Source organism: Pygocentrus nattereri, chromosome 23, assembly GCF_015220715.1.
Source record: "Pygocentrus nattereri isolate fPygNat1 chromosome 23, fPygNat1.pri, whole genome shotgun sequence".
NCBI classification, from domain to species: Eukaryota; Metazoa; Chordata; class Actinopteri; order Characiformes; family Serrasalmidae; genus Pygocentrus; species Pygocentrus nattereri.
In genome coordinates this window covers 9,772,045-9,793,566 of record NC_051233.1, presented here as the reverse complement: position 1 = coordinate 9,793,566, position 21,522 = coordinate 9,772,045, and the positions used below count along the sequence as shown (strand labels likewise).

The 21,522-nt window shown below is 37.7% G+C and overlaps 2 protein-coding genes across 2 annotated transcripts in view; one reads left to right on the top strand and one right to left on the bottom strand.

Moving 5' to 3' along the window:
• The first annotated feature begins 7,607 nt into the window (after window positions 1-7,607).
• cenpv (centromere protein V) lies at window positions 7,608-14,148 on the top strand. Its single transcript, XM_017714858.2, has 5 exons — window positions 7,608-7,779; window positions 9,501-9,599; window positions 10,987-11,056; window positions 11,900-12,014; window positions 12,947-14,148. The coding sequence occupies exons 1-5, from the start codon at window positions 7,754-7,756 to the stop codon at window positions 13,084-13,086; spliced, it is 450 nt and encodes a 149-aa protein (XP_017570347.1). The 5' UTR covers window positions 7,608-7,753; the 3' UTR covers window positions 13,087-14,148.
• A 2-nt stretch (window positions 14,149-14,150) lies between these two features.
• Window positions 14,151-21,522, bottom strand: part of pigl (phosphatidylinositol glycan anchor biosynthesis, class L) — a 50,477-nt gene continuing 43,105 nt past the window's right edge. The window contains exon 7 of the mRNA XM_017714857.2: window positions 14,151-15,799. Coding sequence (XP_017570346.1) covers window positions 15,671-15,799 — 129 coding nt within the window. The 3' untranslated portion in view covers window positions 14,151-15,670. The remainder of the gene's footprint in view (window positions 15,800-21,522) is intronic.

Below are 21,522 nucleotides of genomic sequence, written 5' to 3'. Positions count from 1 at the left end.
TTCCGCGCTTGAAACTAGTCCGTATTTGTGTTCGGCCAAAATGGACGTGTACAAAGAGCAAAGAGTTTTATCGGCGATTAAAACGGCATTTTTAAAGCGACGCGACGAGTTAACAGCGACCATTAAAATGTATTTTTCTGACAGTGTGGAATAACACAGTCGTTGTGAGAACAGAAGTCTCTGGAACATGCGAGATATGCCGGGTCTCTGCGGGACACATCTCGGATGGTGATTGGACGGTTGGGTTGTTTTTCTGCATTGCCATTGGTGATTCGCGTCTGTGGCACGAGCCTGGGGCGGAAGCAACAGCACACAGGCAGCAGCCCGGTATCGTTGCCAAGGGGGAAATATGACAAAGAAATAACGAGAAGGGACTGGATTCGGTTTCTAAATCGTGAAATGTTTAACTGTATTCGTTTAAGACACCCCAAAACGGTTAATCAGCTAGTGTGTGGGCATGTAGTCGAAGTGGTGTTAATTCGATCTGCTTATTTTTTATTTCTGTGTTTATTTTTGACTGATATGAGTCACCAGATTCTCGTGACGCTGTGTAACGGTGCGGAGAGGCATTTGCGAAGTTAGCTCGCAAATCTTTTGTATTTTTAAGTTATATGTAGCCTTGTGGGACTGTGCACTGAAAATAGGACGCAGTCTGACACCAATAGCCTGAAATTGTGTCGACCCTCCCCCCTCAAAACTGTGCTGTAATGTAGGTCACTGCAGCAGGCTGCCCGACGGCCTTATCATCAGTTAGCCTGAGACAGCCCAGTTAGCCTTCAGCGATGCAGTGCTTAGCCACAAAATGTGTTCAAAGTCGTACTCCCTTGTACAATTTACAGTAATATCTTTAGAAAAGCTGTTTTGGAAATTACGCAGTTCCACAGTAATTCCCCTAATCTGCTGCAGGGTGTATCCTACAATCCTTCCTGCTGAGAACAGTTGCTGGAACAGAACAGAAGGTTGACCAATGTATTGGCAGCCATGACCAGGGTTGGGAAAATACTTTGAAAATTGACGACTGAATACATTGTCCTGAATGTATTCAGTAGTGTATTCTGTTACAATACATTAAAAGTAAAATATAGAGAATACATTTAGACAAGCCACATGAGAAAATCTCTCTTGTCATGCTGTTCCCAGTTTGCAGTTTTCTTTCGTGTGATTTTTCTGTTAATGCGTTTAATAAACCGTTCACTTTTTAAGTTTGAAATGAAGGTACAAAATTCTTAACTTTTTTATTTTCCCTTCCTGCTTGAGTCCACTGCTACTCCCATAATCCCTCAAAGCAGGAGTCCAGTACAACACTGTTGAGGAGATTATTAATTTAATCATCCTTCAAAGGATCTTAGTAGTACTGAGGTAAATAAGTCTCTCGTCACATTGATTTATCAGTCTACTCAGGCTTTAGCAGAACTCGGTATCGCTGAGATTAGTAACTGATCATCACATTGATTTATCAGTCTACTCAGGTTTTAGCAGAACTCGGTATCACTGAGATTAGTAACTGATCATCACATTGATTTATCAGTCTACTCAGGTTTTAGCAGGAACTTCAGCGTTTATAAAGAAGCTGTTAATTTAATCTTTGTTTGTCTTATGGTGTTTTCTTTAAAGATTGTATGTTTTTTTTTTTAGTATAGTGGGTAAGAATTCTAAAAGTATCTTCCATAAATGTAAAACGCAACTCTGTTCTGAATATTGTCTTTACAAAATGTAACCTGGACTGAATACAGATACTTAATTTCTGTATTCTGAATACATATTCCCCAAACTTGCATTCTGTTACATCCCAACCCTGGCCATGACTTACTGTAATTAACTTAACATTTTGAATATTACCAAACCAAAGTCTTGTAAACATTTACAGTTTGTCTGAGACCTACACTGTCTCCATGTTACAAACCAACACCAACATTAAACTGGTCTAACCTGCTCTAAGGTTTCTTCATTGCTGCCTGGTCTATGAATTATTCATTACGTCAGACTGTATTCCCAGTCTTCACGTGTAAAGGTCTGAGCATTTATAAAAGAGTAAATGCTTAATAGGGAATTGTCTTGAGAAAACGTGGCTGTACTCTTTTCCACTGATTGGATTACTGTAATCAAGTGTTCAAACTGCTGTTCCATTCTTCAGCAGTAACAGCTGCTAGATCATCCTAATCACCAGCTGGAACCGGTATGACTAAGTGTTGTGGGGGAAGTGTGCCATTTTAACAGCGAGTTTCAGTCTCTCCTTCTCTATGCACACGCACAAAGTCTATTTAACCTACACTTATGTACATTTTCATGCTGATTTTAATCTGGTCAATGTAGCGTTCTAGTTCACAGAGCTAAGCAGGAGCTGCAAGGTTTGGTCTGAATTAGGCCTGGTCACATTTTTCTATTTTTAGGGTTACGGATAAGGCTCAAGATGGTTGCAAGATGAATTTCAGTGTTCATAATGACCTCAGGAGACTCAGCAGTCAGTACTGGAAGCGTTCTAATAATAATACCATCACTCAGTCTATTTTGTGCCCGCCTGATATATTTTGTAATCTGTCATGTGCTCACTTGTGCAGTGGTGGATGAAGTATACAAATCATGTAGTTGAATAAAGTATAAAGAATTAATATACCCAAGGTAAAATATTACTCCAGTAAAAATAGAAGTTCCTCCCTTTAGACCTCCACTTGAGTAAAAGTACAAAAGTATTTGCCTTCAAATGGACTTAAGTATCGAAAGTAAAAGTTTTACACTGCTGCACTGATGTTAATCTGTGTACTTGAACTGGGTCAGACAGTCCAACAGGTCAGAACAAGCTCAAAACAAAGTGTGCGCTGTGCCCTGATTGTTGTTCTTGCTTCACATTTTCATTTTGACATGTTATGTTTTTTATGTATGCATAAACCAAAAGGAACGACAGATTTCGCAAAATGTAGAGGAGCAAAAAGTAAGATATTTGTCTTTGAAATGAGTGGAGTGAAAGTAAAAGTTCACCAAAAGTGAAAATACTTCAGTACAGATACATGAAAAAACTACTTAAGTACAGTAAGTAATTACATTTCCTTAGCTACTGTCCACCACTGTCACTGCGTGTCAAGAAGTAATGGTGGACTGGAAAATGAATGAGCTCAAAATCAACATGGGGGTTTGCAGCACCTTACTCAGTTATACTTTGTTTGCCATGAGTCTTTCCAAGACATGATATATGATCACAATTGTTAGGTCAGTTTACTTATATAAGGATAATCATGCTAATGAAATTCAATGGAAGTCATTTTGAAACATATATACTTTTTTTTTTAGCATTTAGCAATTGATTCTATGATTGGGGTGCCATTTAGCCAGTGTAACTATTGAATATAAACTTATTTTAAAATAATTAAATCTAAGTCTAAGAAAACATGCACTTAACCGTTCAAAAAATGTTTTAACCCAGGAACCTCTCAAGTCATGGCAATAACTCAAATGAGTAACAGGGTGGAGTAATTCTAACATAAAACTAGCAAATGTGACTAACTAGCATTCATGCTGATTGTGTAAGGACATTTAGGACATTTAGTAATTTACTTAAAATGATTTTTTTTTAATTAATTAATTTACTTTCTATAATTTAGGTTTAACTTTCAAAGTGACCTTGCCAATCATTATCACAATGAAGACAAACAAAGAAGAACATTTACTTTCCTTCCTCCAAAGATCTACTGGAGATCAGGATGAGGCAAATCCCTGCTGAATATGTATTTACATTTATGGCATTTGGCAGACGCTCTTATCCAGAGCAACTTACAATTTGATCATTTCACACAAGTAGACAAAGGTAGTGTTAGGAATCTTGCCCAAGGACTCTTATTGATATAGTCTAGGGCACTTACCCAGGTGGGGGATTGAACCCCAGTCTACAGCGTAGAAGTCAGAGGTGTTAACCACTACACTATCCTAACCATATGTGTCTCGTGGAATATTCTATATATTTCATGGGGGTGAATATGTTCAGGTAACAGCACTGAGTGAATGTTGTGGGAAAAAAAACTATAATGGATGGCTCTTGAAAAAGGGCCAAAAAAAGTACAATATACTAAATAGATTCACATATTAATGCAGAAATTAATTTATTGATTATATTTCAGGATAAAGTTTAGTTATAATGGGCTGAGACTGGCTGTTTTATTAATGTTTTAAGTTATTTACCAGACACATGCACATAGGTTGTTGTGATGGTACCCCAATTGTGAAACCACCTTTTTAAATGTGAAAAACACTCCAATTCAGTAACTGTACCACTGGTCATGCTAGAGTTACAATACTATTCAGGTCATTTAGGCCTTATCCCATTAGATTTATCACCTTAACTTCCTCATATGACTTGTATTACAAGACCTGTCACGTTACTCTCCTTTCAGAAAGCTGTTTGTTCAGCATTGGACGTCCTGTACCTTGAACTGGGTGTTTACCCTTGTGAGCGATTTCGTGTATGTATGTGTTTGCTCCAGGAACCAATGCATCGCTTGTTTGTCAACATCCTTCTGTAATGGAATACTGGACCCTAAAAACAGAACATGGAAACATGTTACAAGGACTTTTTTTTTATCTGAGAAAATTGCTGTGTGACTCTGAGAAATGCCGTATAATTATTTATTTATTTATTTATTGCTGAGTCATTCAAATGACCTTTCACCAACATTCAGTGACCTATTATGAAGCCTTGTTGCATAAACTGTACTCATTCTTGGCTGCCACTTCTCACCACTTTAAGCCTAAAGCTGTAGCCTAAGCCTGAGACTGTAGTTCCTTTTTAACCTCTTCAACTCCTTGAGACCACCGGTGGTTCCAAAATGTCATCCACCCATCCATCCATTTTCTAAGCCGCTTCTCCGTCAGGGTTGCGGGGGGGTGCTGGAGCCTATCCCAGCAGTCTCCGGGCGAAAGGCTCCAAAATGTCATATTCTTTATAATTTTCATGTTTCATAAGCTCCATTCAAAAGGTGGGTTTCGAATGAGAGTTGGAACTGTGTTCTTTCCAGTCAAATAGATGGTGATGTAATTTGAAACCCTTATAATAAAGGGTTTTTTTTCTACTGAAAGTCGACCCATTTTTTCCCACAAAACTGGGCTATAAACTATAAACAGATGGCGTCTCTTCAGTGATCTGCTCTGTAAAAATAATTTTTATAAAATAATACAAAGTGTTTCTGAGATTTTTGGCTTTCAGCAGTAAATTGTAAGCATATAGTAATATGTGTAGATCATAAAGCACATTCTGTTAATTTGAGGGGAGCTTTTACAAACAAATAAATAAATAAATAAAATAGAAATGTGCATTTATTTTTACTGAATAATTTGCCTAATGATTTGACAATGTAAATTCAGACAGATAAACCAAAATATACCCTGGAGAATAAGAGGAATTAATCTCGCTAACTGTTTTCTTTACTCCTACAGCCAAAATGGCTTGATGATTCCCTCATGTAAAAATGATAGATTATTTCTGCCCTATTTGAAAAGGAAAACTGAAGTATTATGGCAAAAATATAAGCCGGCCTTTTTCTAGGCCTACCAGATTACTAACATGTTTGTTGAAAGTAGCGCTGGTATGTCCGGGTTTGTTTTATCAGCCTGAGCTCAGTGTCAGCCCCGTGATGTTCAATGACGTGTTGGAAAATTCAAACCAGTTCTTTCAAACCTATGATTCGTTTTGTTCTGCTATTACTGAAGTCAAGACAGCTTTCTTAGCAGAGCTTTCTTCTGCACAATTTGGGGGCCTTAAAGGATAACTTGAATCATTTTTTTAATTATACACAACTAAATGGCTAAGATGTAGACAGTTATTCAGAGTGGTTTGATGTGATATGCTCCGTTCTAGAGAAACTTGTTGAGTCCGAATTGTTCACGATGGTGGTGATAGGAACCGAACATCCAAAGAGTTTAATGCCTCTGAAAGCTCCTTGCAGAAAGTTATTAAATGAAATGGTTAGATATATGCTCTCTGATATCTGACACATTGGTTTATGATAGTTTTGTGATCATGTTTAGGCTTAAAATGTATTTTAATCCATTTATTTTAGCTCATTAATGGAGGAGAGGTTCTTGCCGGGTGTTGTAAGACAAAGTAGTCCCTAAAGAAAACATATTTTTTCAGGTTTATAACCATTTTACCATGATCAACATCAAAGATATTAACTCCGAATACACATGTTCAGTTCAATGGTGGTTTTGGATGGTAAATAAAATAGCTAGATTTGTGTTGTAGACATTGTGACCCCTGGTTTCAATCACCACCACTGAAATCTGAACCCGTAGGTAAAATTAACTTTCACATTAAACCGCTCTGAATGTTGTCATCTCGAGGACTATCTTATGCAGAAATTTTATTGGAATTCCCCTTTAAACAACAATGCCACTTCAGTTGATTTATTTAATGTGAGAATGAAAAATAATCAATACTTCATTCATTCATGGTAATGTAAATACAACAAAACAATAATGAATTATATACACAGGAAACAAAACTATTAGATAACTAAGTGATAAAAAAAAAGAAATCAACAGATTTCACAATTACACTATAACCTGATCACACTGAATGGAGCTGTTTGCCGTTGTTTTCCCCACCAGTTCGTTTTTCACACTCAATAAAATGCATTTATTGAGAATCATACTAAGTATCGATAGCCAGCAAAATGGCTAACCAGTTAATTTGGACACTTCAGTCTTGTTCTTTATTAGCTGCATTCAGTGAACAAAATGAGACGATTACTGTTAATCACAATTATTTATTAATCATCAGCTAAAATTTCGACTGTGGAAGGCCTAAAACCAACCACAGTGTATTTTGGTGTGATGTGTGTCACTTCTGCTCTCTTGATTCTTTATGTAATATCAGTCACAAATAATGTTTTATGAGACTTTTTTTGTGGATATGAATTAAAGCATAGACGTTATACAGTCGCGTTCAGCATTGCGTCTGTTTACCGAGAAAGCCCCGCCCTTCAGTTAAATAATAAACAAACACAAACAAACAAACAAATAAATAACAGCCAATTAGGTCGCTGTTACGCCACAACTGGGAAAGCCCCACCCCCATTTGTCGACATCTGCGCAAGCGCAGTAGCCAGAGCAAATCAATACGCTGTTTTTTTGTGCATTATTGAGCCAAACCCTACAAACTGTTCGTTTTTTTTGTCATATTTTACCAGTTAAAAATTCCTTCAGTTTCGAGTTTGTAGGTCTCTCCCCATTCAAAGAGATAGGAGTGTAGTTTTGCCTAAACACATGCTATGAAAATATTCATCAAAACACTACATAGATGCTAGCAATAGCGACTACGCACAACACCAGCTCTGTTGTTTTTAGACAGTATGTGGACGGGTTTCTAACGCAGGCTATTATACAAAGGATTTATAACAGACGACACGTTTAAGAAGTGGTGAAGACAAAACGACAGCGACACGTAGTCCTATTATTCAGCCAATAACTGAGGTAAACAGCAAGCAACTGCCACTGAAACGTCGATTCAGCTGAGCTTGTGAATCGGTTCAGCTGTTTACTGAACAGATTCGGTTGAAATTAATGATTCATTCGCGAGTGAGTCAGAGTTACACGTGACTCAGCTGTTCTAGATAATAGTGACTTCGACCTTTCGCAACTACAATCTGTAGATGTTTCTGGATGCCACGTCTTATCTGTCTATCCTGCCCTGTTGTTAATAAACCTAGACTCCAACCTTTACGCCTTTACTTTCTGTCCTTCTCCCCTGTTTGTAATAAAAGCAGCCATGGCGGGAGCTGGTGAAGAGCTAAGGTAGGGAGTGTGACTCACAGACGACGATTCACAAGTTTTTAACTCGCCTACAGCGTTTAAGATTAAGCAGAAATGCGCCCTTCTGAAATACTTTGATTTGAGAAAAAAAAACTCAGTGATTAAATGTGAATATGCAGCAGTTAAAATCCACATTTTAAATGACCAGCTTTTCTGTCCCTAAAAGTCACACTTAAACATGACTGTAGGCCTAAATAAGAAAACCAAATTGTTCCTGAATGATTATTATTCATTTCCAAACTCTACCTTTTTGACAACTGTCAAGAATCAAGCTATGAATTAATATGTCAACGTGTACAGTAATAAACAGTGGAACCTACCTTGCCTACTCTCAGTCAATGCAGTGGACATGAATGGGCATAAATCAGTTATCATTAAAGAGAAATTGCACTGATTTTGCAACATGTCTGTATAATTAAATGGTAAAGATGTGAACAAAGTCATACAGTGTGGTTGGATATGAAAAGCACAGTGTTGGAGAAACTCACCAAGTCAGAATTGTTCACAATGGTGGTGACAGGAACCAGACGTCGACCTCTAAAAGCTCCCTCACATAAAGTTATTACATTCAGTGGTTAGAGAGAGACTGATTCATAACTGATACTTTGAATAATTGATATTTTAAGATGTTAAGTCATTCAGAGTAGATTGATGTAAAATTTAGAGAAACCTACAGATTCAGGGTTGTACACAGTGATGGTAATAGGAACCAAATGTCGACAGCATTTAATGGCTGTAAAAGCTCCCTCACATAAGTCTATCAAACAAAACAGTTGTGATTATGTTACCTGATCCTTAATACATGGGTTTCCGTTAGATTTGGTGTAAGGTTTTGGCCTGAAGCATATTTCTTAAAATCCATTCATGGTAGAGAAGTACATGCAGGGTGCTGTAAGGCAAAATAGTACTTACTTCTTTACTATTATCAACATTACATATAAAACCACAGTAGATTTAGGTCACTGGTGATTTTGGATAGTAAATAAAATGGCTATATTCACATTGTAGACATCCCAACCCCTGGTTCCTATAACATGCACTATGAAGAAATCTGAGGTGGTAAGTTTCTCTATAATGCACTATTTAATGTCAAACCACTCTGAATGATTGTTTACATCTTGGCGATTGAATTATGCATACATTTTGGAATTGTCCCTAAATAATTCGAAACAGCATTATAATTAGACAGTCGTTAAGACTTCTGTTAAAGGTGCAGTGTGTAAGATTTAGGGGGACCTATTAGTAGAAATTGAATATAGTATACAAAACCATATTTTCATCAGTGTATAATAACCTGTAACTATCAATCATTGTGCTTTTCTTAGCTTAGAATGAGCCCTTCATATCTAAATAGGGAGCAGGTCCTCTTTTAACTGAAGCTGACACTTTGTGCTACTTATTATTTAGGACAGGAAAAAGCAAGGACGGCTCAATCTTCATCGTCAAAGGAGCGAAAACGTGAAGGCATAATGGCTATTTTAGACTGCACTATGCTAGGAAAAGGAGGTATGAGGGAGGGGTACTCAGATATTCACTCACTGCCAGATGCCCCTAAATCTTACACACTGCACCTTAACAACACTTTATTTATACATCTGTTTGTTTACTGTGGGGCAATGAAGAACATGCAGACGTTGCTTGTGTTGCAATCTGTTGCTGCAGTTGTCTGTCTTGTGGTGACCTCGGGATCATCTCTCTCTCAGGAAACAGGGGGACCTGGTGAGACACAGAGGTGGCTGCCACTGTGGTGCCGTTCGCTTCGAGGTGTGGAGTGCCCCAGATTTGCACGTATTCAATTGCAAGTATGGGCCTTTTGTCAAGAGGTGCAACTTTTAACACGCTCCCACTAAAGCTGGAAAGAGGAGGCAGCTCTGCACTCAGACCTTATTGAAGCCGTTCTCACATCATATGTATTGTGGAAATAGTTGGACATTAGGAAACACTTAATGCGATAAAAGCTTAGTGTAACTTAATGTCTTAAGCCAACTACCACATTTCTTTTCCACATTACTGGGCATAAGCACTGTCTGCTGCTAAAAGGATGAGACTGGAATGCAGAGATATTTGGTGCCACATTAACACTTTTCCATATTATTGATTTCAATGAGTTGAAGAGGAAAAACGTGATGCAGAAAATATTGTTTTATCTTTGTGGATTTCTGTATTCTGTCTCAGTTATTTCTGTATTGGGAAAGTGTTCATAATCAGAAAGTTGTGAGAGAAGTTTTGTGTGGCTTCAAAATGTCACTATTAAAGGATGACTTTCCACCAATTTTCAGCATTTTTTAAACAAAGCCTATATAATTAAATCATTGAGATTTATTATCCAGAGTTGCTTGATTAAATCCTACTAAGATTTTCTTTACAACAGAGGTGGGATGTCTACAGCACATATTGCTGTCCAAAATAGCATCTCCAAAATAGTAACTTTACAGGAGAAGGCAAAACACTCTTACCTTTCAGTGTAAGTTAATGTAAAGTGATTTTATTTCAAGTGATTTTTGAGTATTTTTATTTGTCCATTTAGCATGAAATTTTGCAATGATGTAGAAACATGAAAATGGGCAAAAATGGAGATACACTGTTTTCTTTGGACAGTGAGAAAATCTAGCTTTTTTATGTGCTATACAGAATCACCAGTGCATTTTTATATGCAATGTCAACAATGGTAAAATCCAAAATAATACACTTTTCTGGGGGTACATTTTTTTTTACCATTTTGGGTACAGTTCATAAACATTTCATATAAAAACTGTCTGTGAGGGAGCTTTTAGAGGCATTTAACTCTTTAGACGTCTGGCCTATCCCCACCACTGTGAAGAATTAAGATTAAGAGACCCTTATTAGTCCCACGACAGGGAAATTTCACCTCCGCATTTAACCCATCTGTGAAGTGAAACACCACATACACACTAGTGAGCACACATACACTAGGGGGCAGTGGGCAGCCTTATCCGCAGTGCCTGGGGAGTTGGGTGTCTTGCTCAGTCATGTACTGTCGGTGCTGGGGATCGAACCGGCGACCTTCCAGTCACAGGGCTGGTACCCAAACCTCCAGCCCATGACTGCCCCATTCTGACTTAGCAAACCACCAAACCACTGTGAAGGACCTCCTTTTACACCTTAACCATTTAATTATATATAAAGTTGACAAAGTGTGAAATTGCCTTTTAATGCCTTTTTCCTCAGTTGCAGCATCTGTACCAAGAAGCAAAACCGCCACTTCATTGTCCCTAAGTCCCACTTCACTTTGCTTCAGGTATGTTTCCCTCGTAAAATTCATAGACAGATGCTAAAATTTATAGTCATTAAAGCTAAAGTAGCATGTTTTGAGGATAAATTGCATATAATGAAGAGTTAGTTTAACTAAATGCATTCTGGAGATACACAATATGTCCAAAAGTATCCAGACACCCCTTCTAGTGAATTGAGCTACTTTAAGGTGCAGTCTTTGTTGGTGTTCAGTTGTGCACACACACTTTGTATAAAGCATTGACCAATCTAATGGGACACTTTGGAGTAGCTTCATATATTAACCATGTTCTATGCCAAACATCAACTAGAGGGGTTCAAAGCAGTGGAACTGCGTTCTCTGGAGTGATTGAGCTCCTTCCAGTACTTTTAGGATAAGTTGGAGTGATCTAGAACTGATCATCCAACATCAGTACCTGACCTCACTAATGCTCTTGTGGCTGAGTGCAATAAAATCCTCACAGCAATGTTCCAACATCTAGTGTAAAGCCTTCCCAGAAAGGTAGAAGCTGTTACTGCAGGAAATGGAGAGCAAACTGTTTATTACTACCATTGATTTAAGAAGAAAGGCTTGATGAGCAGGATGACTAAACTTTTGGGCGTATAGTTTAGTTACTGATGAAAACACCTGTGGGGAAAAAACACACTGTGGCAAGTCGGCTTTTAAGCTGAACAAGCTTGAGCAGAGACCTTTATCTGCCTTTCCAGGGCAGGCAGTAGGTGGAGATTTCTAGAACATTCTAAAGGAAGTTGAGCTGAGTTCAGATTGTTTCTGGTTCAGGAGTTCACTAGACTGTTGTGCATGTATTAATGAGAAACTTTATTGACATGACTGCCTGATGTCTTTCAGGGGTCAGAGAACATCACCACATATACGTTCAATACACAGACAGCCAAGCACACGTTTTGCAAGACATGTGGGGTGCAAAGTTTCTACACACCGAGATCTAATCCTGACGGATTTGGTAGGTCAGCCTTAGACATCGATGGCTTCTAACTAGGAAAATCACATGGTTGTCAGCAAGTCTGCTGTTTACACAGAGCACTTTTGTTTGTGGACCAACATGAAGTAGAGCACGGCAAAAAAAGTCTGAAAACACCCTTAATTCATTAATTTTATTATTTCCAGTTAAAATGACCATTAAGTACAAGGTACAATATGATTTATACACTTATATAAGGAAGGGTAAAGTCATAGGAATAAACAATATTTCAATCTTTGGGAGACTGGAAAACATCAATGTTCATTCTTGCTTCAGATCTGAAAAAAATCAGGTGTTCTGTCCATCGTTCCACATTGAGAAGACAACTGAGTTTGACAGAATGTGTAGCTGAAGCAAGAAAAAAAGGAAATGGAAACAAATAAAAGAAAGAAGCAGCTGGTCTTCTTAGAATAATGGACTGACCACTCCAGAGTCCTGACCTCAACATCACTGAATGTATTTTCTTGTGTGGGATTATGAGGATTGTGAGAACCTTAACTTCTAAGACTGAACTTTCAAGGTGTGGAAAAAACATCCCTGTCGATTTCTTTGAAAAACTGAAGACAAGTCTCTAGAATAGAATGGAAGCTGAGATAAAGGCAGTCGGAGTACCATCTGTGTAATTTTCTGTTAAATAGGTTTTATATTTTTTCTGACACTCAAAAATAAATAACTTATTCTTGATGTTTTTTTTAATTAAATAAACAAAATGAGATCTCTAACTTAGGCACAGTACAGTAATTGTGAGTGCTAGGTGATTTAACCACTTGGCTAATTATGTGAGATGTATAACAGATAGTGTTATTTCTGATATTTCAGTTAAGGTCATTTCCAATTGTTCATTTCCATACTGTGTTGTGCAACATGCCTGACGTATAATCATCACTATGCACCTTCCGACGTGTTTATTCCAGGTGTGGCTCCACATTGCCTGGACCCTGGAACCATTAAGAGTGTGACGGTTGAGGACTTTTGTGGGGAGAACTGGGAGGAGAGCATGCAAAAACACAAGACTATCAGGAGTATGTCCAATCCAACACCAGAGAACAACTGACCCACTATAGACCTCTGAGGTGTTGTGTCATTTTGTAGTCACCAAATTGTTCACATAATTGAAATTTTAAGATGTAAATAGTAATTCAGGCTGGTTTGATGTGAAATGTAAAGAAACGTAATTGTCATAATTGTTCACAGTGGTGGTGAATGGAACCAGACGTCCAGAGCATTTAATGGCTTTGAAAGCTACATCACAGAAAGCTATTATTGTATGGAATGGTTAAAAACACTTTTCCTGATAATGGAGACATAGTTTCATTATTTTTTAATTAAGCAAATAAAATCTAGCTACCTCTATCTACCTACAATGTAGGCATTGTAACACCTGGTTCCTGTCACCACCACTGTGCTTTAACATTGTTTTAAGGCAGTTTTACGACAAACTTTTGGCCTAAAACACATTTTCACACCACTTCATGGTGGAGGGGTACGCACTGGGCGTTAATAGTCACTACACACTAGGCAGAATAGTCCTCAAAGAAAAGTTTTCTGATTTTTTTTACTATTTTACATTTAACAACATTACATATAAAAATCTGAAGACATTTGTAGGTTCACTGGTCGTTTTGGATCGTTTCATTATTTTTAATCAGAAAATGAAATAAGTCTATATTTGTATTGAGACATTGTAACACCTGGTTCCTATCGCCACCATTGTAAAGAAATCTGAGTCAGTATATTTCTCTACACTGAACCATTTCACATCAAACCACTTGGTCTTGGTTAATCTCAGCAAATCAAATTATGCAGAACTGTCAAACTGCACTTTAAGTAAACTGATATTTAATGTTGAAATCGGACTGCATAAATCTTACACTGACTATACATCATATAGCTATACTTCCAAGTATGCTCTTTGCCAAATACGTGGTATTGTGCCATTTACAAAGTGCATCATGCAAGTTGTGAGCAAATAGCTCAGAACCGGTGGTGCTGGGATGGCCTGCTTGGCCACACGATTATAAAAATGAGTAAAGGGTTACTCAGAGCCATGTTGTAGCCATTCTGTGTAATGCATCTACTGAATTTATGAAATAAAAAACACACCATACATATGCTGGATCAGTGTAGAACTTATTTATTCTTTAAATCGCTGTACTTCATAGAAAGCATAAAGACAAACTATTTACAGAGAACATTCAGATTTACATTCAGGACATCAGTTTGGTACAGTATATGAAGATTTAACCTAATCATCATAATTAGGTTACAGCAGATTAAAGGGGAATTCTGTTGATTTTTCTAAATTTCTACACAATTAAATTAGTAAGATATAAACAAAGTCATTTAGAGTGGATAAACCGAGTCATAATTATTCACAGTGGTGGTGACAGGAACCAGACGTCCACCTCTAAAAGCTCCCTCACAGAAATTTATGACATCAAAAGCTGCTTTAGACATTGTTTTAACACAGTTTTGAGACAAGCCTTTGGCCTAAAACTTATTTTTATGTCCATTCATGGTAGAGGGATCGCAGGGCATGGTAAGACAGAATAGTCCTCAAAGAAATGTTATTTTTTTCAGATTTACTACTATTTTACCTCCATCAACATTACACATTAAAATCTGAAGACATTTGTAGGCTCACCGGTTATTTTGGATAGTATATAAAATATCTGTGTTGTGGACATCCCTGGTCCCAATCACCGCCACTGTAAATTCATTTTTGGTATGTTTCTCTACCCTAAATGACTCTGTTTACATCTTCATGACAGAATTTTGAATAAGCAATGGAATTCCCCTTTAAAGAACAGTTCAGAAAAAAGAAGCCCCTTTTTCATACTGGCACTAGCTGCCTTCAGCTATTTTGGAAGTTCAGCTGAATATGGAGGAAAATGTCTGACAAGAAAGCCTTGCATTGTAATTTAAGTGCACTTATGCAGTGTGAAAGTTATGCATGTTCATGGCTGGGAATTTATGTATTGGGATATAAGAATGGAGCATTTAAAGAATCAGAGTAACAGGACCTATAAACACTTTAATATATATAAAAAATAGAGCCTAGCTTCATCCATTTTACAGAATTTCAGCATGTTGACCATGTGTATGTTGGGCTGTTATCTCCTTGATTCAGTATGGCAGTGTTACAGCAGGGCTAATCAGTAACATTTTGCTTAAGTCCTGCTACATTGAACTGACATAACATTGACATAAACATGTCATGACAGATGTCATATGCTGTCATAGGTTGTCATGATAGATCATATCCACTTGTGTAACCTTGTGTTGTTATCATTACCAGTAATTATGTCATATACCATATGGTATATGTCATGACAGTTACTGGTAATGATAACAACACATGGTTATTTCACTGGATATGATCTGTCATGACAGCCTATGATGGGATATGACATCTATCAGGACATGTTTATGTCAATGTTATGAGGCAGGGTTCAAGTAAAGTCTTATGCACAAATTATAGATACCCCCTTACAAAGCCTTACAAAGTTCTCCACCTGTAGAAAAATATTGAATGAAATTCTGGAAAATATGTGAAGCTTTTCTTTAGGAGTTCAGTGCTTTTAATTCAGTCCTACATGACAAGGCGCAGTGTATAACAGTGAACCAACACTCATCTACTAATAGATCTTTACGTGCTTGGTCTCCACGGCGACGGCTCGGAAGGTGTTGATAAACATATAGCGTGAGAAGAGAATGTACAGCCGTCGAAACCAGAGGAGCTGGGAGCGGTGGCGCAGCATGGCTTCCTGATTCCAGAATGGACAAATAAGAAAAGACAAAGAAAGCCTGTTGTCACCTTTTTCATCGAGACCTACAGCAGAGCCTCACTACAGCCAACACATTCCTTTAAGAATATATTAAAATACCTTAAACATGGTATTACTTTTTGCCTTCATGTGTGAATCCATTTAACATCTCATGCTTGAAACATACCTTTTCCATGAATCACCCATTATGGGTTATGAAACGTGTTTCACAACATTGACTCAGCCTAAACACATTCACCCCTATGAAATATCTGGAATATGTTCAAAGGGTCACATGTTCAATAGGACATAAGAGAAGTATGAAGTGTACAGTGCCTTGCGAAAGTATTCACCCCCCTTGGCATTTTTTGTGTTTTGCTACCTCACAACCTGGAATTAAAATGGATTATTTGAGGGTTTGCATCATTTCATTTACAGAACATGCCTATAACTTTAAACATTGAATTTTTTTTTTTGTGAAGCAAACAACAAATAGGTCAAAATAACAGAAAACTTCAGTGTGCATAACTATTCACCCCTCTAAAGTCAGTATTCTGTAGAGCTACCTTTTGAGGCAATTACAGTTGCAAATCGCTTTGGATAAGTCCCTATGAGCTTGCCACATCTTGCCACTGGGATTTTTGCCCATTCCTCAAGGCAAAACTGCTCCAGCTCCTTCAAGTTAGATGGTTTCCGCTGGTGAACAGCAATCTTCAAGTCTGACCACAGATTCTTAATTGGATTAAGGTCTAGGCTTTGACTAGGCCATTCCAATACATTTATACATTTCCCCTTAAAAGACTTGAGTGTTGCTCTCAAATCACTGACAGACCGAAACAGTTTTTGCTCAAGAATATCCCGGTATTTAGCACCATCCATCTTCACCTCGACCCCTCCCAGTCCCTGCTGCTGAAAAACATCCCCACAGCATGATGCTGCCACCACCATGTTTCACTGTGGGGATTATGTTCTTGGGGTGATGAGATGTGTTGGTTTTGCACCAGACATAGCGTTTTTCTTGGTGGCCGAAAAGTTAATTTTTTTTGTCTCGTCTGAAGAGAACCTCCCTCCATATATTTGGGGAGTCTCCCACACACCTTTTGGCAAACTCGAAACAAGCATTCCTAAGTAAAGGCTTTTTTCTGACCACTCTTCCATAAAGCCCAGCTCTGTGGAGTGTACGGCTTATTGTGGTCGTATGGACAGATACTCCAGTCTCTTTACCATTGGTCTCTGTGCTGCCTCTCTGATTAATGCCCTCCTTGCCCGGTCTGAGTGTTTTGGTGGGCGGCCCTCTCATGGCAGGTTTGTTGTGGTACCGTGTTCTTTCCATTTGAATATAATGGATTTGAAGTCCACAGGTTCGTTTCACTAAACATGTGACTTCTGAAGGTAATTGGTTGCACCAGAACTTTTTAGGGGCTTCATGGCAAAGGGGGTGAATACATATGCACAATTTTCAGTTTTTTATTTCCAAAGATTTTTTTTTTAATATATATTTGTTTCTCATTTCACTTCAACTCCAACTTAGACTATTTGGTGCAGATGCATCACATACAATTCAGATAAAAAAAAACAATTACATTACAGGTTGTAATGTAACAAAATAGGTAAAAAGCCAAGGGGGGTGAATACTTTTGCAAGGCACTGTAAGTAAGGGACGTAAGAAAAGTATGTTTTTTCATTCTTTGTTCTTTATTATCATGATTTTTTTCATATTCATATTTACTGACAAGGCCACTTTGACAAACTGAAAGCAAATTATTAGTCTATAATTTTAATTTGAAAGGACCCATATCCTACGTTGTTCACACATTTCCACATTTGATGTTTGTGTGGGTTTATGTATCAAATACAGTCATAATTAATCTTTTCATGACCATTTTCCAGCCTCTATATCTCTTAGAACTAAACTGGCTGTTTTGTTTCTGTGGCTTTAAGAATGATCTATGTAAACAGCTTCCATTCTGATTGGTTGTACCGTGCCTTGTTCAAAAAGCAGTCCAGGGTAAAACACTCCTTATAACTTCAGCATGAGTGGGCGGCGCTAAACTGCCATAGTGGATTGAGGGAAGCTTTAAGGATGTAATTTTACAGTAAACTATTTGGGCTATCTGGGTGACTATTAAGAACTGGGATTTGCTAAGTACATTAGCTTCGGAGAACTAGTTTGAAGCAAAATAAGTGGATAACTGGGTTAAGTGGGGAAAACTAGGTAAGAACTGGGTAGAAGGATACATTAATGTAGACTGCTTTCAGTTTGTATGCTGCAAGCCCCACATAATGTATTGAGATGTTGAGGTAGATGAGTTGAGATAGGTGGTTATAACCCACAACCACAGTCATTGCCCTGCAGTGATTATTGCACGCCTGAATCTGTTAGGGTTGCACACAAGTTCAATGGTTGAAATGTACACAAAGTCATTCAGAATGGTTTGATGTGAAATGGTTCACTGTAGAGAAACATACAGACTGAATACAGTGGTGGTGATAGGAACCAGGGGTTGCAATGTCTATGACACAAATGTAGCCATTTTATTTGCCATCCAAAACCACAATTAAACCTAGACATGCCTCATGAGTTTTTATATGTAATGTTGATGGAAAATAGTGGTAATTCAAGAAATACATTTGCTGTACAGGACTATTTTGCCTTATAACACTCTGAATTTAAACAATTATGTTTTAGGCTTAAATTTAATCTCTATATTATAGTAAAATAATCAGGCATCAGGCAGTGTATTAGTAACCATTTCATGTAACAACTTTCTGTGAGATCGCTTTTAAAGCATTAAACTCTTCAGAAGTTCAGACTAATTCTGATATGTGAGTATTTGTAAGAGTTAATGAATGGACAATTGGTTATTAAAACAACAGCCTTAGGCTGAAATTAATGTAAGGTTGTATCCTACTTTTTTTCAATCAAAGTACTAGTGTTTCACAAAATTACATAAGCCCTAAAAAAAAAAAGAAATTGTTTTCCAGAAGTTACACTTCTCCCTCACATCTTTTTCCACCACTGATATGTGTCAGATGAGTTATAGACCACTGTAGTCGTGCCGTCATTTTATAGTCGGCACCATGTTCTTATGTCCATATTAGGAACTCTGGGTCTAAGCATAATTTTTCTATGCGCAGCATGAATAGGGTTTTCAAAAAAGCGCCTCTATAAATAAAATTAAATAAAAATGTGCAGAACCCGACTCGTTTTGTCCTGTCAACATTCTTCTCTCGAATATGACTGGATCTCCAGTACAGGCTCAGCTTAATATCACTGCTCACTGATCAGCTGGTTTCAGCTCACAGAATAGCCTAGTCATTATTTTAATGCCAGTAACATTTTTCTGATCACATTTTCTCAGGAGCTTTTTGTTCTACTTTTCCTGTTCCACCTTAAGTGGTGCAGCAGTCAACTGCTAATGTTTGTGATAGCTAGTTACAGCTGCGGCACCATTTAAGGTGGAACGGGAACATTTAAACAAGAAGCTCTGAAAAAATAAGCTACATTCAGCCTCGTAGTTTTAACACAGGTAGTATAAGGAGTTTTAGCATATCAAAATATCCCACCCAGAGCTTTTATTTATGAGTATACCTGTAATCATGCGCTACGGTACAACATTTTGACAAGATAGCACAGCTCGCCTGAGCACCACCACAGCCCACCTTAGTTTCATGTAGCTTAGTAACATCAAATTGATGTGCAGTAGCTTTAGCTCACATGTAGAAATATTAGTATTATAGCTCTTTAATGATCTCGTAATTCAGAGGATCCAGTGGAATTCAAGAGATGAATGTTGACAGGACAAAACGAGTCGGGTTCTGAACATTTTTATTTAACACAGGGGGCGATAGAGGCGACTTTTCGAAAACCCTATTCATTCTGGCCATAGAAAAATGGGGCTTAGACCCGGAATTCCTAATATGGGCATAACGAGCACTACAGAATGATGCATGACTACAGTGGTCTATTAATGGAAAAACACATGCTAACACCTAGCATGTTAAGTCTTTAGTGACCAGATGAAAAAACACTGGGGAGCAAACTGGCTAACAATTAGCATGCTAATGCTAATTATCTCTGAAGGGTCTATAGTCCCAGATAGTTCCCATATATCAGTCCACTGGCTTGATAAGGTTAACACCCCACTGACTGTTTGCCACTTCTGATCCACCCTCGGACCACCTAGATTACTGCATACAAGCTCTAACTCGTTTTTTTTTTAAATATTACAAACAACTGGGAGAAAAAAGACTTATATAAAATGATTTTATAGATGTTATTGCTGATATTGTTCTAGATATAAATTATTTACTAAACTAATTTACAAAGTAAAACTAAAGATCGTTAGAAAAAATAAGGTAAAATAAGTAAATTGGACTGGGAGAGGAAAATGAACCATAAGTGGAATTTGTCTATTACTCTGCTTAACCAACGGTGGGCTGCCCAGAAAACACTAAGCAAAACGCCAGGGGACCAACCAGCTTTGCCATCAGCGGGCCGACCGTGGTCTGGCTATCAGGGGTGTAACATATGGGATGTAACAAATACACAAGTAGTGATTTTAGTAATCAAATTCTAGCACTTGAGTACCTGTGCTCTTCCCTGGTTCCTATCACCACCACTATCAACAATTTGGATTCAACAAGTGTCTCTAGAACTGAGCATTTCACACCAAACCACTCTGGATGACGTACATCTTAAGAGGTGAATTATGCACACGTTTTGAAAAATCAGTATAAGTTCCTAACTAAAAGAAAAGCAAACACAATGGATTTGACATCACTTTGCCACTTGGTAGATTCTGTGAAATGCCATTACTAGAAGAACCTCCTCTAGGCATCAGAACCAACAGGTTATTCATTAGCAAAAGCAGCCTGACATAGACAGAGTGGTATTCACAACATACAAAACACATCAGTCATACAGATGGCTGCGTGCACCAGCAGGTTGTAATGAGGATCTGGCTCAAGGGTGCAGAACGTACAAGTACAAACACACACAGGCTAAACATACGACCATCTGTAATGTTCTGTGTCACTGCCAGACTCTCTTCAGCAGGGCCAGATCAGGCTTTAGCAGCCTCAGCAGGGTACAGACGTCACTCACACGTGGCTAGACAGAACCCACAACGGGAGATGCTGTCTAGCATTAATTGCATTAAAAGCATTGTAGACACCGCAGTCTTACACTGTATAAAAGGCCATTTGGAGTGAAACTGAGCTGTATGAGTTTTACGGTATGTAAATGTAAGCATTGGATAATGTATGCAACCATTATTATGTTTTCAAAACACTTTCATACTTTAAATATATATATATATATATATATATATATATATATATATATATATATATATATATATATATATATATATATATAAATAAAGCTACAAAAACAGTCCATTTTGAATTCATTGCTTTAGTGACAATATTTAGGGAATAGGGAGCCGTTTGGGATTCAGCCTGGGTTTGACACTACTTCTGACTGAAACATATATATTTGAGTGTAATTTAATCAAGTGACATTTTTAGACTTTTATACTGCCGCTTTACAGTTAATCATACCGTAAGTACTTTAAATTCAAGCCTGTGATTTTAGTGATGGAGTTGTTTAGCTTGTAAGCTAGCTGTCCAGCCTAGCTCTAGTTAAGAACACAGTTAAGAAGTTGTCAGCCTTTTAGTTCAAACCAAAAATGAATGAAGTACAACACAGGGCGGCCAAT

What these genes read in the sequence shown, in the direction of transcription:
- cenpv (XM_017714858.2), top strand. Translation starts at nt 7,754, where the DNA reads ATGGCGGGAGCTGGTGAAGAGCTAAG. An exon ending in TTGCACGTATTCAATTGCAA is followed by an intron (nt 9,600 to 10,986) that starts GTATGGGCCTTT and finishes CTTTTTCCTCAG; the next exon opens with TTGCAGCATCTGTACCAAGA. An exon ending in ATCTAATCCTGACGGATTTG is followed by an intron (nt 12,015 to 12,946) that starts GTAGGTCAGCCT and finishes TGTTTATTCCAG; the next exon opens with GTGTGGCTCCACATTGCCTG.